This window comes from Oncorhynchus keta, chromosome 22 (assembly GCF_023373465.1).
Source record: "Oncorhynchus keta strain PuntledgeMale-10-30-2019 chromosome 22, Oket_V2, whole genome shotgun sequence".
Lineage (NCBI taxonomy): Eukaryota > Metazoa > Chordata > Actinopteri > Salmoniformes > Salmonidae > Oncorhynchus > Oncorhynchus keta.
The window spans coordinates 2,511,427-2,529,526 of NC_068442.1; the positions used below are offsets into that span (position 1 = coordinate 2,511,427).

The 18,100-nt window shown below is 40.0% G+C and overlaps 1 protein-coding gene across 2 annotated transcripts; it reads left to right on the forward strand.

Moving 5' to 3' along the window:
* Positions 1 to 3,748: 3,748 nt before the first annotated feature.
* On the forward strand, positions 3,749 to 12,295 carry LOC118400715 (troponin I, slow skeletal muscle-like). Of its 2 annotated transcripts, XM_035797726.2 has the most exons (9): positions 3,793 to 3,853; positions 8,311 to 8,351; positions 8,438 to 8,469; positions 8,581 to 8,635; positions 9,397 to 9,528; positions 10,186 to 10,275; positions 11,388 to 11,561; positions 11,767 to 11,851; positions 11,963 to 12,295. In XM_035797726.2, the coding sequence occupies exons 3-8, from the start codon at positions 8,459 to 8,461 to the stop codon at positions 11,845 to 11,847; spliced, it is 543 nt and encodes a 180-aa protein (XP_035653619.1). In that variant the 5' UTR covers positions 3,793 to 3,853; positions 8,311 to 8,351; positions 8,438 to 8,458; the 3' UTR covers positions 11,848 to 11,851; positions 11,963 to 12,295. The 2 variants fall into 2 exon arrangements, with proteins under 2 accessions (XP_035653618.1, XP_035653619.1); XM_035797725.2 differs by lacking the exon at positions 8,311 to 8,351 and having other exon boundaries at positions 3,749 to 3,853.
* Positions 12,296 to 18,100: the final 5,805 nt, after the last annotated feature.

Below are 18,100 nucleotides of genomic sequence, written 5' to 3' on the forward strand. Positions count from 1 at the left end.
AAAATAGTCCATATTAATATATGTAGCCTTAGAAAAAAAGGTTAATGAAATCAATAACTTCCTACTATCAGATAACATTAATATATTAGCCATTTCTGAGACTCACTTAGATAATTAATTTGATGAAACAGCAGTATCAATACAAGGATATAAAATCTATAGAAGAGGTTGAAATGCTTATAGGGGAGGTGTTGTTGTATATATTCAGAGCCGTATCCCTGTAATGCTTAGAGAAGATCTTATGCCAGGTCTTATTGAAGTGTTGTGTTTGCAGGTTCACTTGGCACATCTCAAGTATTTTCCCTTAGGGTGTTGCTATAGGCCACCAAGTGTCAACAGTCAGTATTTAAATAAAATGCTTGATAGTGTATGTGATGTAAACAGAGAGGTTTACATTCTTGGGGACCTGAATATTGAGTGGTTTTCAACAAGCTGTCCTCTCAAGAGACAACTTCTTACTGTAACCAGTGCCTGTAATCTGGTTCAGGTTATTAATCAACCTACCAGGGTGTTTACAAACACTACAGGAACAAGATCATCCACATGTGTCGATCACATTTTTACTAATACTGTAGAACTTTGTTCTAAAGCTGTATCCGTACCCATTGGATGCAGTGATCACAATATAGTGGCTGAATCCAGGAAAGTCAAAGTTCCAGCTGGGCCTAAAATACTATATAAGAGATCATACAAAAGATTTTGCTGTGACTCTTGTGTGGATGATGATACAAATATTTGGTCTGATGTGATTAATGAGGAGCATCCAGATGCTGCACTGATGAATTTATGAAATAGCTTATTCCAAGTATTGATAAACAAGGCTCCATGGATTGATGAGGAATTGAACAGCTGTATGGTTAAAAGAGATGGGTTAAAAAAAGTGGCTAATAAGTCTGGCTGCACATCTAACTCTCTGACTTACTGCAAATTGAAAAATGATGTGACTAAAAGTCAACAAAAATGAGAAAGTGTATTATGAAGCCAAGATCAATGATATAAAGAATGACGTCCTTTCAATGAAATGATGGGCAGAAAGACAAATTCAACTCCATATTTCATCGACTCAGATGGCTTATCCATCAAAAAAGCATTTGATATTGCCAATTATTTGTATGATTACTTCATTGGCAAAGTGGGCAAACTTAGGCAGGAAATGCCAACAACGAACAGTGAGCCATCGTATTCATGCATACAAAATGAATAATGAAAGAAAAGCAATCCAAGTTAGAATTTTGTAAAGTTAGTGTTGGAGAGAATTGGAAAATGTATCGTTATCGATCAATAATGACAAACCTTCTGGCATTGACAACTTAGATGGAAAGCTACTGAGGATGGTGGCTGACTCTATAGCCACTCATATCTGTCATATATTTAATCTGAACCTAGAGGAATGTCTTTGTCCTCAGGTCTGGAGGGAAGCGAAAGTAATTCTGCTACCCAAGAGTGGTAAAGCTGGTTCTAAAAGCAGACATATACGCTTATTGCCAGCTCTTAGCAAACGGTTGGAAAAAATTGTGTTTGACTACATACAATGCTATTTCTCTGTAAACAAATTAACAGACTTTCAGCATGCTTATAGAAAAGGGCACTCAACATGTACTGCACTGACACAAATGACTGATGATTGGTTGAAAGAAATTGATAATAAAAGATTGTGGGAGCTGTACTGTTAGAGTTCAATGCAGCCTTTGATATTATTGACTATAACCTGTTATTGAAAATATGTACAGTATGTGTTATGGCTTTTCAACCTGCCATATCGTGGATTCAGTGTTATCTATCAAAGGGTTTTCTTTAATGGAAGTTTCTCTAATGTCAAACATATAAAGTGTGGTGTACCACAGGGAAGCTCTCTAGGCCCTCTACTCTTTTATATTTTTACCAATGACCTGCCACTGGCATTAAACAAAGCATGTGTGTCCATGTATGCTGATGATTTAACCATATACACATCTGCAACCACAGCTAATGAAGTCACTGAAAGCCTTAACAAAGAGTTGCAGTCTGTTTTGGAATGGGTGGCCATTCCATAACATTCTGAACATCTCTAAAACTAACGGCATTGTATTTGGTGCAAATCATTCCCTAAGTTCTAGACCTCAGCTGAATTTGGTAATGAATGGTGTGGCTGTTGAACAAGTTGAGGCGTTACCTTATATTGTAAACTGTCATGGTCAAAACATAGATTTAATGGTTGTTAAGATTGGGAGAGGTCTGTCCGTAATAAAGAGATGCTCTGCTTCTTTGTCACCACACTCCAAAAAGCAAGTTCTGCAGGCTCTAGTTTTGTCCAATCTTGATTATTGCCCAGTTGTGTGGTCCAGTGCTGCAAGGAAAGACCTAGTTAAGCTGCAGCTGGCCCAGAACAGAGTGGCACGTCTTGCTCTTCTTGAGAATCAGAGGGCTGATATACATACTATGCATGTCAGTCTCTCTTGGTTAAGAGTTGAGGAGAGACTGACTGCATCACTTCTTCTTTTTATAAGAAACATTAATGTGTTGAAAATCCCAAATTGTTTGCATAGTCAACTTACACACAGTTCTGACATACACACACTTAGCCCACCAGACATGCCACCAGGGGTATTTTCACAGTCCCCAAATCCAGAACAAATTCAAGAAAGCGTACAGTATTTTATAAAGCCATTATTACATGGAACTTCCATCTCATATTGCTCAAATAAACAGCAAACCTGGTTTAAAAAAACAGATAAAGCAACAAGGAACAACGCCGTTCCCCTATTTGACATAGATAGTTTGTGTGTATGCATTGATATGTATGCTACGTGTGCCTTTAAAACACATTTTGTATGTAGTTCTGTCCTTGAGCTGTTCTTGTCTATTAATGTTCTGTATTATGTCATGTTTCAAGTTTTGTGTGGACCCCAGGAAGAGTAGCTGCTGCTTTCGCAACAGCTAATGGGGATCTTAATAAAATACCAAATACTCTAACCCAAGTCATTATTTTTGCAGTATATAAATGTTTTTAAATATTCTGCTTTTTCAACAATACCGTTATCAGTAATTAATGTGTTGAAGTATGGTGTTCTTTTCTACATGATATCATATTCTTGCAGGACCTTTGCAAAGACCAACACCAAAAGATTGATATTATAGATGACAAACGATACAACATTGAAATCAAAGTGGGGAACAACAATATAGAGGTATGCTATGTTATAGTATTCCTTATGTCCACATCACCCAACCACAAACCTGTCCACAATCCTGACAAACCCTACATCATCATATTTTACAGTCATTTTTTTATGGTAACATTCCTAGCTACAGGGCCTTTGGGAAATATTCAGACCCCTTGACTTTTTCCACATTTTGTTATGTTACAGCCTCATTCTAAAATTGATTCAAAAGTGGTGACAAAGCGAAAAAAAAGTTTTCGACATTTTTGCAAATGTAAACTCCATTTTAGGACATCCCTATGACAAAACTCCATACTCTGTATAAAGTTCTAAAGGTGTAGGTATGATACTGGTCCAGAGAAAGGGTTTAGAGGTGATTGTAGCAATACATGCTACATGTCAACTTGCCACCAACGGGTGAAGTCAGAACCATGAGACAGATTGACAGTGTACCGCCCCCAAACGTTCAAGTCCATAAAAGTATTTAATTACAGCACTTACCTGCCTGAATAACATTTAGATGCTATGTGCAACAGTAAACGTCAATGTCAGTGGGAGAGTGACTCGGACAGAGAGCAGTCTATTTTAGTGAGCCATTCACACAGGGGTTATAAACTATAAATCTGAATGATATTTCCCCTATACGCTGTCAGCTACTCTCCCACCCTAAACTCCCTCTCACTCTCTCCCTCAGACTTTTCTACACCTTAAAGGTAGGGTTTGTCTCAATGACTCCTTTGGCGTAATATGAAGAAACTTTTTAAAATGTAATCTTCTGTGTGGATGAAATGTATTACATTTTAGGTTTGAAATTAATGTAGGAGGAGTTTTGCTGGTTGAGGAGAGCGGTGGAAAACAGTTTGGAATGTGTAACTTTTCAGCATAGGTCAATTGTATTTATTTCTTGAGGGCTGCTTGAATTCAGAATGGAAATGTATGGTATAAGATGAAGACACATTGGATTAACATTGTTCTGAAGACTGACAGTGAATAGTTAGTGTTAATTAGTTCACATGCCTTGGAATAAGTGGGTTATGGAGTCTTATTGACGCCTATGCAGAGACTCTGGTCAGTTATGGAAATACATGTTAACACCGCACATTGTAAAGCTTGGATATTCAACAAATGTTACAATTTTTAAATGTCACAATAATTATTTAAATATAACAATTTGGCAAACCTTTGTTTGTTCTCAAATAAACCAGAGCTGCATTTGAAATGGTTAATAAATAAGGGTTTTAATTTTGAGTGTTAAAAAAACTATTATGGATCAGACCTTTAAAAAAAAAAAAACTTCTTAAATGACATACCCAAATATAACTGTAGCTCAGGAGCTGAAGCAAGGATATGCATATTCTCGATGCCATTTAATTTTTTTATTTCACCTTTATTTAACCATGTAAGCTAGTTGAGAACAAGTTCTCATTTAGAACTGCGACCTGGACAAGATAAAGCAAAGCAGTTCGACACATACAACAACACAGAGTTACACATGGAATAAACAAACAGTCAATAATACGGTAGAAAAAGTATATATATACAGTGTGTGTAAATGAGGTAGGATTAGGGAGGTAAAGGCAATAAATGGGCCATGGTGCCGAAGTAATTACAATATAGCATTTAAACACTGGAATGGTAGATGTGCAGAAAATGACTGTGCAAGTAGAGATATCGGGGTGCAAAGGAGCAAGATAAATAAATAAATAGACTATGGGGGTGAGGTAGTTGGATGGGCTATTTACTGATGGGCTTTGTACAGGTGCAGTGATCTGTGAGCTGCTCTGACGGCTGGTGCTTAAAGCTAGTGAGGGAGATATGAGTCTCCAGCTTCAGTGATTTTTGCAGTTGTTCCAGTCATTGGCAGCAGAGAACTGGAAGGAAAGGCAGCCAAATGAGGAATTGGCTTCAGGGGTGACCAGTGAGATATACCTGCTGGATCGCGTGCTACGGGTGGGTGCTGCTATGGTGACCAGTGAGCAGAGATAAGGCGGGGCTTTACCTAGCAGAGACTTGTAGATGACCTGGAGCCAGTGGGTTTGGCGACGAGTATGAAGCGAGGGACAGCCAACGAGAGCATACAGTTCGCAGTGGTGGGTAGTATATGGGGCTTTGGTGACAAAACGGATGGCACTGTGACAGACTGCATCCAATTTGTTGAGTAGAGTGTTGGAGGCTATTTTGTAAATGACATCGCCAAAGTCGAGGATCGGTAGGATAGTCAGTTTTACAAGGGTATGTTTGGCAGCATGAGTGAAGGATGCTTTGTTGCGAATTAGGAAGCCGATTCTAGATGTAATTTTGGATTGGAGATGCTTAATGTGAGTCTGGAAGGAGAGTTTACAGTCCAACCAGACACCTAGGTATTTGTAGTTGTCCACATATTCTAAGTCAGAACCGTCCAGAGTAGTGATGATGGACGGGCGGGCAGGTGCGGGCAGCGATCGGTTGAAGAGCATGCATTTAGTTTTACTTGCATTTAAGAGCAGTTGGAGGCCACTGGAAGGAAGGTTGTATGGCATTGAAGCTCGTCTGGAGGTTAGTTAACACAGTGTCCAAAGAAGGGCTAGAGGTATACAGAATGGTGTCGTCTGCGTAGAGGTGGATCAAACAATCACCGGCAGCAAGTGCAACATCATTGATGTATACAGAGAAGAGAGTCGGGCCGAGAATTGAACCCTGTGGCACCCCCATAGAGACTGCCAGAGGTCCGGACAACATGCCCTCCGATTTGACCAGGTCGATGAATACGGCTGCACAGTAATGTCTCTTATCTATTATGATATCGTTTAGGAACTTGAGCGTGGCTGAGGTGCACCCATGACCAGCTTTTTATATTTTTTTGAAAGGAAACACTTTGAAGTTTGTGGAAATGTGAAATGAATGTAGAAGAATATAACACATTAGATCTGGTAAAAGATAATATAAAGAAAAAACATGTTTAAATTTAGGACACTAGGCGCAATTTAGATTTTGGCCAGGTGACTGCAGTATGTGTGCAAAGTTTTAGACTGATCCAATGATCTACTATATTTCTGTTGAAAATGTTGCATCAAGTCTGCACAAATGTGCTTAATTGGTCAATATATACATTTTCAAGTACATAACTGTGCACTCTCCTCAAACAATAGCATGGCATGTTTTCACTGTATTAGCTACTGTAAATTGGGCAGTGCAGTTAGATTAACAAGAATTTCTAAGCTTTCTGCCCATATAATATATGTCTATGTCCTGGGAAATGTTCTTGTTACTTACAACATCATGCTAATCACATTAGCGCACATTAGCTCAACTGTCCCGAGGGTGGGACATAGATCTGTAGAGATCTTTAAGAGATTTAAAGTGCAGTGCATGCCCTGACATTTCCCCCAAAAGATGTATATGTGATACAGTTTAGTCGGAAAGTATTCAGACCCCTTGACTAAAATGGTTAAATAAAAAAAAGGCCTCATCAATCAACACACAATACCCCATAATGAAAGCAAAACAGGTTTTTAGATTGTTTTGCAAATGTATACATAAAAAAAATGAAATACCTCGAAATTGAGCTCAGATGCATCCTGTTTCCATTGATCATCCTTGAGATGGGCCTTGGTCCTGGAGGTGACCAAGAACCTGATGGTCACTTTGACAGAGCTGGGAGAACCTTCCAGAAGGACAACTCTCTCTGCAGCACTCCACTAATCAGGCCTTTTGGCAGGTCTTTATGGCAGAAGCCACGACTCAGTAAAAGGCACATGACAGCCCGCTTGGATTTTGCCAAAAGGCACCTAAAGGACTCTCAGACCATGAGAAACAAGATTCTCTGGTCTGATGAAACCAAGATTGAACTCTTTGGCCTGAAAACCAAGCGTCAGGTGTAGAGGAAACCTGGCACCATCCCTACGGTGAAGCATGGTGGTGGCAGCATCATGTTGTGGGGATATTTTTCAGCGCCAGGAACTGGGAGGCTAGTCAGCATCAAGGGAAAGATTAACGGAGCAAAGATATGCAGGACAACAGGACAATGACCCTAAGTACACAGCCAAGGCAACACAGGAGTGGCTTCAGGATAAGTCTCTGAATGTCCTTGAGTGGCCGAGCTGGAGCCCAGACTTGAACCCAAACGAAAATAGACCCGAAAATAGCTATGCAGCGACGCTCCCCACCAACCTAACAGAGCTTGAGAGGATCTACAGAGAAGAATGGGAGAAAGTCCCCAAGTACAGGAGGTGTGCCAAGCTTGTAGCGTCATACCCAAGAAAACTTGAGGCTGTAATCGCTGCCAGAAGTGCTTCAACAAAGTACTGAGTAAAGTGTCTGGATACTTATGTAAATGTGATATTTTATTTTGTTATTTTTAATACATTTAGTATTTTTTAAATAAACTGTTTTTTCTTTGTTATTATGGGGTATTGTGTATACATTGATGAGGGGAAAAACAATTGAATCCATTTTAGAATAAGTCTGTAAGGTAACAACATTTGGAAAAAGTCAAGGTGTCTGAATACTTTCCGAATGCACTGTAGATACAGTGGCAGCAGCTAATAGGGATCCATAATAAATACAAATACAAATTTGTTGGGTTATGGACTCTACAAGGTGTCGTAAGCGTCCCACAGGGATGCTGGCCCATGTTGACTTCAATGCTTCCCACAGTTGTGTCAAGTTGGCTGGATTTCCTTTGGGTGGTGGACCATTCTTGATTCACACGGGAAACCGTTGAGCCTGAAAAACCCAGTCACGTTGCAGTTCTTGACACAAACCACTGCACCTGCTATACTACTGTACCCCTTTCAAAGGCACTTAAATGTTGTCTTACTCATTCACCCTCACATCCTGTGAGCTTCAAATAACAAGAGCCCTCTTCTGCCTTACATACATTTCAAATACTTTTCAAATAAGATACCTCAAGTATGGACACAGGCCTCTATTGGACTTGGACACAGGGTTAACCAGCAGTGCACATTAAATGTTCTAAATGAGGTTCAATGAGGCAACATGTGCACTGGGTGTGTGACATAGCTGATGCAAATGAGGATACAACCAATCATCAATCCCCATCCTCAGCATTGGCAACAGCTTAATATGTGAAAGATACACTACATTGTATTTGCAATACATTTTTTCAACCAAATACATTTTAAAAAAGAAAAAAAAGATTATTACAAAATGTATATATATATTTTTTTAGCACCAGTTGATAAAAAGGCCCGACCTGGATCCTCATGAATGGTATGTAAGCCTGAATGTTCTGTTGTTTCGTTTTTTTGTTTGTGTTGAGGGTGAAAATGCTTTCTTCTTCTACCTCCAAATTTCAGGGCTAAGACAATAAGGGAAACATGGCGGACGCGTAAGTAGTGATGTTTACGTGTGCCTTGGAAAGATGAACCACATCATATAACAGAACAGCCCATCTCCATGTTCTCTATTTCTCCCCCTCTGTCATTTAATGTTGACACAGGCCCAAACTAAAAGAAAAGTCCAAGATCTCCTCAGCCCGACGGTTGGGGTTGAAGGTGAGCATTTTGGCATCCATGGTCAACATAAGAACAAAACTTGTAGTCTTACACTGTCGGAACTAGAAGCACAAGCATTTCCCTACACCCGCAATAACATCTGCTAATCACGTGTATGTGACCAATAAGATTGGATTTGATTTGATTTGATTTGAGATATGAACAGTGTATAAATCAGTGGAGACTGCTGAGGGGAGACCGACTCATAATAATGGCTGGAATGGAGTCAATGGAATGGCATCAACCACATGGAAACCACATGTTTGATGCGTTTGATACCATTCCATTGACTCCTATCCAGCCATTATTATGAGCCGTCCTCCCCCACAGCAGCCTCCAATGACATAAACAGAACGCATGTCATAACGCGTAGCTCATGTGTAGCTCATGAACCCCGACCTCTTGTGACCTTTTGAACCTATGTTTACATTCCTTTGGATGTTTGTGCTCCTATAAAGACGTGTTTGATACAATTCCACGTATTCCGCTCCAGCCATTATCACGAGCCCGTCCTCTCCAATTAAGGTGCCACCAACCTCATGTGGTAGCTTTAGCCTATAGATCAGATTGCTGACAGTAGCTTTATGTTTCCTTCCTATAGATCGGATTGCTGACAGTAGCTTTATGTTTCCTTCCTATAGATCGGATTGCTGACAGTAGCTTTATGTTTCCTTCCTATAGATCAGATTGCTGACAGTAGCTTTATGTTTCCTTCCTATAGATCAGATTGCTGACAGTAGCTTTATGTTTCCTTCCTATAGATCAGATTGCTGACAGTAGCTGGCCAGATGCTAGAGGTTGAGACGGAGGAGAAGAAGAGAGAAAGAGAAGAAGCTCTGGCTGAGAGAGTCCCTCCTCTCAAGCTTTCTGGCTTGTCTGTGGATGAGCTCATGGTATTATTTATTTCAACTTCAGTCTGCCAGCAGCATACCACCCTGCAATCCCACTACTGGCTATCCTCTGAAGCTAAGCAGGGTTGGTCCTGGTCTGTCTCTGGATGGGAGACCAGATACTGCTAAACGTGGTGTTGGAGGGCCAGTAGGAGTCACTTTTCTCTGGTCTAAAAAACTATCTTCCTTATGTAGGGTGCTGTCTTTCAGTTGGGATGTTAAAATAGGTATCCTGTGGTCATTAAATATCCCATGGCACTTGTTGTAAGAGTAGGGGCGTTAACCCTGGTGTCCTGGCTAAATTCCAAATATGGCCACCTAATCAGCCCCAGCTTCCAATTAGCTCATTCCTGTAACTATTCCCCAGGTTGTTGCTGTAGATGATAATTTTTCTCAGTAAAATAAGGGATGAAAATATATTTAAAAAAATTTAACTAGGTGGGTCTTGTTGAGATAAAAATCTATTTTTCAAGAGAGACCTGGATATAGACCTAGGTATACACACTGATACTCACATTGACATTGTATACAATACTGTGCATTTATGACGCCATGTGAGGGTGTGCATAATGCATTATAATACACGACAGTTGAAATTCTTTACAGAAAGTGTAACAAAAGAAAATATGATAAATTGGCTGTCTTTTGTTCTCTTGGCAGGAATTGTGCAAAGATCTGCAACGTAAGATCGACGTGGTAGATGAGGAGCGATACGACGTGGGACTGAAAGTAACCAAAACTGACAAGGAGGTAGTTTAATTAATTTGTAGAAAACTAATAATTTCAGAGGGAAATTACAGAAGATCAGGGGTGTAAAGATGTAAGTAAAAATAATTGAAATACTTACATTAAGTATTTTTTTTTTTTTGGGGGTCTTTTATTTTTACTTCACTACATTCCTATAGAAAATAATGTACTTTTTACTCCATACATTTTCCCTGTCACCCAAAAGTACTTGTTACATTTTGAATACTTAGAAATTGGTACAATTCACACACTTATCAAGAGAACATCCCATGTCATCCCTACTGCCTCTGATCTGGCGAACTGACTAAACAAAAATGCTTAATTTGTAAATTATGTCTTAGTGTTGGAGGCTATCTGTGGATTAAAAAAAAAAACTTAATGTAAGCCATTTGAAATTATTTATTTTTTTACTTTAACTTTTGATACTTAAGTATATTTTGGAAGTTACATTTACTTTTGACATTTAAAAAGCAAATACTTAATAATTTTTTGTAAAAAATAAATACAAAAAACATTTAAAAAAGGCCAGGGTTTGGGAAGTCAATGAGAGAAGTGAAAAATTCTTCCTCGGTTGTTAATTTTCTCGAAATGTCTTACGTAGCTGAACATGTCATTACTCCAACCTCATGGAAGTGACAAACAGCTTCATATCAAAGGAGTGCCTTTTATTTGACGGCCTGCACAGGTGCAGTTCAGCGAGAGTTGACCGTTCGACCCGATGACGTGTTTCTGTGTATGAACTTAGCTATCCAACATCGCCATGACATCGCTACAAGCGTGATCAAGGACTTCTATTTCCGTCTTCATTCTGTGCTGTCTTTGATAATACAAAACACTGCCTCCCAACGGCTACGACTTCACAACATTAATTAAGAGGGAACATCAGCCACAGTACATACTCGTTGCTGTACAACTGGGAAGACTACGCATCTGTCCCAAATAGCACTCTATTCCCTATATAATGCACTACTTTTAACCAAAGCCCTATAGGGCCTGGGCAAAATTAGTGCACTATAAAGGGAATAGGGTGCCATTTGGGACATTGGCAATGATCACAGTAAATGTGAAAGCCTGTATTGTGACTGAAAGTTATTATGTCCTCTGTGCTCTGCCAGTGCCATGAGTTGGGTCTGAAGATCATTGAGCTGCAGAGCAAGTTCAAGAAGCCAAGCCTGAAGAAGGTGAAGATCTCAGCTGAGATGATGCTCAGTGTTCTGCTGGGCTCCAAGCACAAAGAGACAATCGACTTCAAGTCCAACCTCAAGACAGTCAAGAAAGCAGAGGAGAAGGTAAGACTGGTCCATGCTCAGTCCGTTGTACTTCGTCACGATGTCTACTTGCTTTTACTTGTTATATTGAGGTATTATCACAGACAGTAGAAATCTAAGAAGCTCTTCATCTCGAATCCAAATGATGAACTTGTTGTTTATTCTCACGCTAGTTTGTTTGTCAATGACTGATTGAGTGTCAATGATACATTTCTGCTCCCCACAGAAAGAGGAGGTCACCGACTGGCGTCAAAATGTGGATGCCATGTCAGGCATGGAGGGCAGAAAGAAGATGTTTGATGCTTAATAAGGTACACAAAACATTGCATGCACTGAGACGATCAATTCCTGTAGTCAACACATTGCTACAACACAGAACTACAATTACATCTGTTTACTTTGGTGTATGAAATGTTTTGCAGATTAGTGATGATTATCAAGGAAGGCTTTTCTGATTGGAAATAAAAGAAGTAGAAAAGGAGAGGACAACTGAAGGTACCAATTATAACTGTAACAGATAACTGAGTGAACACATGGAGAAGAAAGACACAGTTATTGAATATATTTGTTATTTTTTGTACATGAAATCAACATTTTAATTCAAATAACTATATGAGACTGTTGAAGCAAATATAAATAGTTAAAATAAGTTTTTATTAAGTATTAATACAATATATATTGTATCTGAGCAAATGCATGTCTTTATTTGAAACACCTGTATGCAGAAGTTACAAGACAATAAAAAAAAAATGGTTTGAGTATTTCAAGTGCAGTTTCTTGTTTAATGTACAATACTCCACTACCGCCTGATATCAGTGTTACATTTAGGTCTGAGAAAATTGTCTTGGTTCTCTTGACTAGGTTGGATCGGGAGTGACTCTGCACTGCTATTTTCAGGTCTCTCCAGAGATGTTCGATTGGGTCTGGGGTCTGGCTGGGCCACTCAATGCCATTCAGACTTGTCCCAAAGCCACTCCTGCATTGTCTTGGCTGTGTAGGGTCATTGTCCTGCTGGAAGGTAAACCTTCGCCCTAGTCTAAGGTCCTGAGTGCTCTGGATCAGGTTTTCATCAAGGATCTCTCTGTACTTTTCTCTGTTCATCTTTCCCTCTATCCTGACTAGTCTCCCAGTCCCTGCCGCATGCAACCACCATGCTTCACCATAGGGATGGTGCCAGATTTCCTACAGATGTGATGCTTCGCATTCAGGCCAAAGAGTTCGATATTGGTTTCATCAGACCAGGGAATCTTGTTTCTCAAGGTCTGAGAGTCTTTAGGTGCCTTTTGGCCAACTCCAAGCGGGCTGTCATGTGCCTTTGATTGAGGAGTGGCTTCCGTCTGGCTTCCGTCTCTACCATAAAGGCCTGATTGGAGGAGTTCTGCAGATATGGCTGGAAGGTTCTCCCATCTCGACAGAGGAACTCTTGAGTTCTTGGTTACCTCCCTGACCAAGGCCATTCTCCCCCGATTGCTCAGTTTGTCCGGTTGGCCAGCTCTAGGAAGAGTCTTGGTGGTTCCAAACTTCTCACATTTAAGAATGATGGAGGCCACTGTGTTCTTGGGGACCTTCAATGCTGCATACATGTTTTGGTACCCTTCCCCAGATCTATGCCTCGACACAATCCGGAGCTCTCTGAGCTCTACGGACAATTCCTTCGACTTCATGGCTTGGTTTTTGCTCTGACATGCACTGTCAACTGTGGGACAGGTGTGTGCCTTTTCTAATCATGTCCAATCATTTGAATTTACCACAGGTGGACTCCAATCAAGTTGTAGAAACATCTCAAGGATGATCAATGGAAACAGGATGCACCTGAGCTCAATTCCGAGTCGCATAGCTAAGCGTCGGAATACTTATGTAAATAAAGTATTTCTATGTTTTATCCTGTTTTCACTCTGTCATTACGGGGTACTGTGTGTAGATTGATGAGGGGAAAAGTATCTAATCCATTTTGGAATAAGGCTGTAATGTAACAAAATGTAGAAAAAGCCAAGGGGTCTGAATACTTTACGAATGCACTGCATACTAATGTATTACTGCATCTGCATATCCCCCATCAAGAGTTAGAAGTGTTTCAACATGTACAGTATGACCTATTAATTAATAAATCAATCATCTTTTGAGCTCAAGTGCATATTTAACTGCTTGTCAAATGATTATGGGGGCATTATGGATTGCTGTGGTTGAGATTCAAAAAATGTTCATTTTGCGAACAACAGGACAATATATTTAATACACTCTCAATATACAGGATAGAAATACTGTACGTCCCTTACTTAGGAAAACATGTAAAAAAAAAATATTTCTAATTTGTGCAACTTAGAATATTGTTGACAGAGGTACACCTGCCTTATTTTAGTGCCAGTCACTGCCAGCTACACAAAACAAAAAATGAAAGTCCTTGGGAACATTCAACTCTTATAATACAGATAAGGTTAACTCAAATCTGTGTGGTCATTGTTATTTTCCCCAATTACATGGCTTTGTACAGTTGTGTGACATAGACCAAATCCTCTGAAATGCTCTTAGTTGTGTACACCACATATAATGTATCACTTACATAAACGTTATTACACTCTCCCATGTAGTACAACCACTTAAGCTGAAATCAAGTCACTCCATGGAGTTTGTCCCCCTTCCGGTCAGTCACTGTGTATGAACAGACAACCGGACAGGTGAAAAGACACACGGGATCTGCAGCATTTCACAGCAAGAATGGTGAGGACAGTGAGTCTATTTTAGTGAACACCTCACGCGAGGCCGAGTATCTATGTATCTACTCACTTTCCGTCCCTCCAACCTCACATAGACGACTACAGTAGGTTCTCCTCAAATGAAAGGTACGTTTCCAGTACTAATGTTTTGAAAGTGGCTTGCTGTCAGTATGAGTAGTCACCCCAACAAAGAGAGGTCAAGTTGAAGTAGTAAATAGGAAGTTTGTCCACTTGATTTACTCAAGGATTGTTTTAGTTTGCCAACAATTTCTATTGCAATCAGTTTTTATTTATTTTTACAATTGGATATTTTATGAATTATCGAAATACCAGAAAATTGTTATGAGACGCAAACTCGGTCTCAACCTTTAAGTCTTTACTGAAGACTCATCTCTTCAGCGGGTCATATGATTGAGTGTAGTCTGGCCCAGGAGTGGGAGGGTGAACGGAAAGGCTCTGGAGCAACGAACCGCCCTTGCTGTCTCTGCCTGGCCGGTTCCCCTCTTTCCACTGGGATTCTCTGCCTCTAACCCTATTACAGGGGCTGAGTCACTGGCTTACCGGGGCTCTCTCATGCCGTCCCTGCAGGGGGTGCGTCACCTGAGTGGGTTGATTCACTGTTGTGGTCATCCTGTCTGGGTTGGTGCCCCCCCCTTGGGTTGTGCCGTGGCGGAGATCTTTGTGGGCTATACTCAGCCTTGTCTCAGGATGGTAAGTTGGTGGTTGAAGATATCCCTCTAGTGGTGTGGGGGCTGTGCTTTGGCAAAGTGGGTGGGGTTATATCCTTCCTGTTTGGCCCTGTCCGGGGGTGTCCTCGGATGGGGCCACAGTGTCTCCTGTCCCCTCCTGTCTCAGCCTCCAGTATTTATGTTGCAGTAGTTTGTGTCGGGGGGCTAGGGTCAGTCTGTTATATCTGGATTGCTTCTCCTGTCCTATTCGGTGTCCTGTGTGAATCTAAGTGTGCGTTCTCTAATTCTCTCCTTCTTTATTTCTCTCTCTCGGAGGACCTGAGCCCTAGGACCATGCCCCAGGACTACCTGACATGATGACTCCTTGCTGTCCCCAGTCCACCTGGCCATGCTGCTGCTCCAGTTTCAACTGTTCTGCCTTACTATTATTCGACCAGGCTGGTCATTTATGAACATTTGAACATCTTGGCCATGTTCTGTTATAATCTCCACCCAGCACAGCCAGAAGAGGACTGGCCACCCCACATATGCTCTCTCTAATTCTCTCTTTCTTTCTCTCTCTCGGAGGACCTGAGCCCTAGGACCGTGCCCCAGGACTACCTGACATGATGACTCCTTGCTGTCCCCGGTCCACCTGACTGTGCTGCTGCTCCAGTTTCAACTGTTCTGCCTTGTTATTATTCGACCATGCTGGTCATTTATGAACATTTGAACATCTTGGCCATGTTCTGTTATAATCTCCACCCGGCACAGCCAGAAGAGGACTGGCCACCCCACATAGCCTGGTTCCTCTCTAGGTTTCTTCCTAGGTTTTGGCCTTTCTAGGGAGTTTTTCCTAGCCACCGTGCTTCTACACCTGCATTGCTTGCTGTTTGGGGTTTTAGGCTGGGTTTCTGTACAGCACTTTGAGATATCAGCTGATGTACGAAGGGCTATATAAATACATTTGATTTGATTTGATTTGATTTGTGTTACCTATCCTATTTTTGTGAGATGTTACAGAAGATAGCTAACCAATTAAGCTATTTATATGTACAATTTATGCAATCTAAAGTCTACAATAATTAAAAGGAGATCTCTTGGGAGAATACCTTCACAAACGAAATTATAAACCTACATAAAAACATTATTTAATCAATGCCCCAAATACTGCATTCTAGTGAAATATGTTTCTAAATACTAATAATATTGAATAAAAACTACATTAAATAAAGACCAAATACTAGTCAGACAGATTGATTGTGTTAACAGTACTGCCTTTCATTGACTATTTAATGATTCCTAGATCATCTCATTTTCTGGAGTTGTATCATATGTTTTATAAACAGTCAATTGTTGTAGTTCTGACCAAAAAGCCACTAACCAAAAAGGTTGCTAGATCAAATCCCTGAGCTGACGAGGTACAAATCTGTCATTCTGCTCCTGAACAAGGCAGTTAACCCATTGTTCCTAGGCTGTCATTGTAAATACAAATGTGTTCTTAACTGACTAGTTAAAGGTCAAATGAAAAAACAAGTCAAAATGTAAATTGATAACCTGGCAGAATGAATATGAATGTCATCCAAACCAACAACATGTTTTTAGAACGTTGAAACACATTTTTGCCAGCTCATCACTTGTATTATCCAAAATATAGTGACATAGTTGAGAAAAACAATATTTGAGTCCATTTTCGTCATCTTTTTCATTGACGGGGGGGACACACAGAACAGTAGCCATGTCTGAAGCGTAAGAATCCATGTCTTACACTATAATAACAATAGAAATATGATCATCTTCCTCTTTGTCTATTTTTCATCTTTATCTCAAATGTACTGTTTGTCCAGGCCGGTAAGTTCATTTTCATATTCAAACCGGGACAAATGAACCCTGCTCCTGTAGTTGACTATTGTGACAGGTCTAATGTCACACACAATCACTTATGACTCATTGCCCTAGGCTAGAAGTAACCGGTGGAACAGAACGCAAATCATGTCATGTCAGGATCTTATGTTGTGGATTTTTTGGGGGGGACTGTACATACAACTAATTTGAGGCAGCGATAAAAATCTTATGTATACTGTCCATAAAACATCATTAATACTTAAATAAGAACATATTGATCATTTATATTATTGTTTATTCCATGTTCAACAATGTCCTCAAGACACCTTTTCTGCCCTGATTTCAGCCAAAACCAAAGTCAAAGATCTCTCTGCATATCACAGACTCTTGAAGGTAGCTTTTGTGTTATTTAACTGGCAGCTGTACAAGAAGCTTATCCATAATGTGTGTGTGTTGTAATTTGGGTAATATGTTGTACATAGATATACTGTATATAAAACATAATGCAAATGATGCTACTATTATACTCAGGGTTGGACGGACTACTTGAAAAATGTAATCAGTTACTGTAATTAGTAAGGCAATCAATTGGTTTACTCGAAATTAAATTACATTACTAATTACTTTTGGATTCCTTCCTTGGTGAGCCAGCATCTGCCTCATCAGTTTATGCTGATCAGTTCCCTCTTTAACTCTACCCACCCAACCCCCCAGAATCCTTGGTCAAGTGATGGCTCACCTTCCTGCTGCGTCTCTGGATGAAATTACCTCACTGGTCAGCTTCACTGCCAGGTTTCAGTGAAAGCTTTCCCAACCCTCATTTTTTAATTGTGAAATTATAGGCCTATAGACAAATCAAATCAAGGTGTATTGGTTGCATATACAGTTTAGCAGACGTTATAGTGGGTGCAGCGAAATTCTTATGTTACTTGCCCCAAACAATGTAGTAAAATGTCAAACAAGCACACACAACAAAAAATAAAAAAAATAAAACACAACAAGAAATCAAGAAATGTCCGAACAAATCCAATTAACAACTCAAATAGCAATGCAACAGTTATCCAAATGCAATCTATAGGTACAGTGCATTTGGAAATGATTCAGACCCCTTCACTTTTTCCACATTGTTACGTTACAGCCTTGTTGTAACGGTTCTCTTTCGGTGAAGTAGAGTCAGACCAAAATGCGGCGTGGCTATTGCAATCCATGTTTAATGAAAACAAAGTAAACACAAATCAAATACAAAAACAATAAACGTACCACGAAAACTGAAACAGCCTAATACTGGTGCAAAGTAACACAGAGACCGTAACAAGGACAATCACCCACAAAA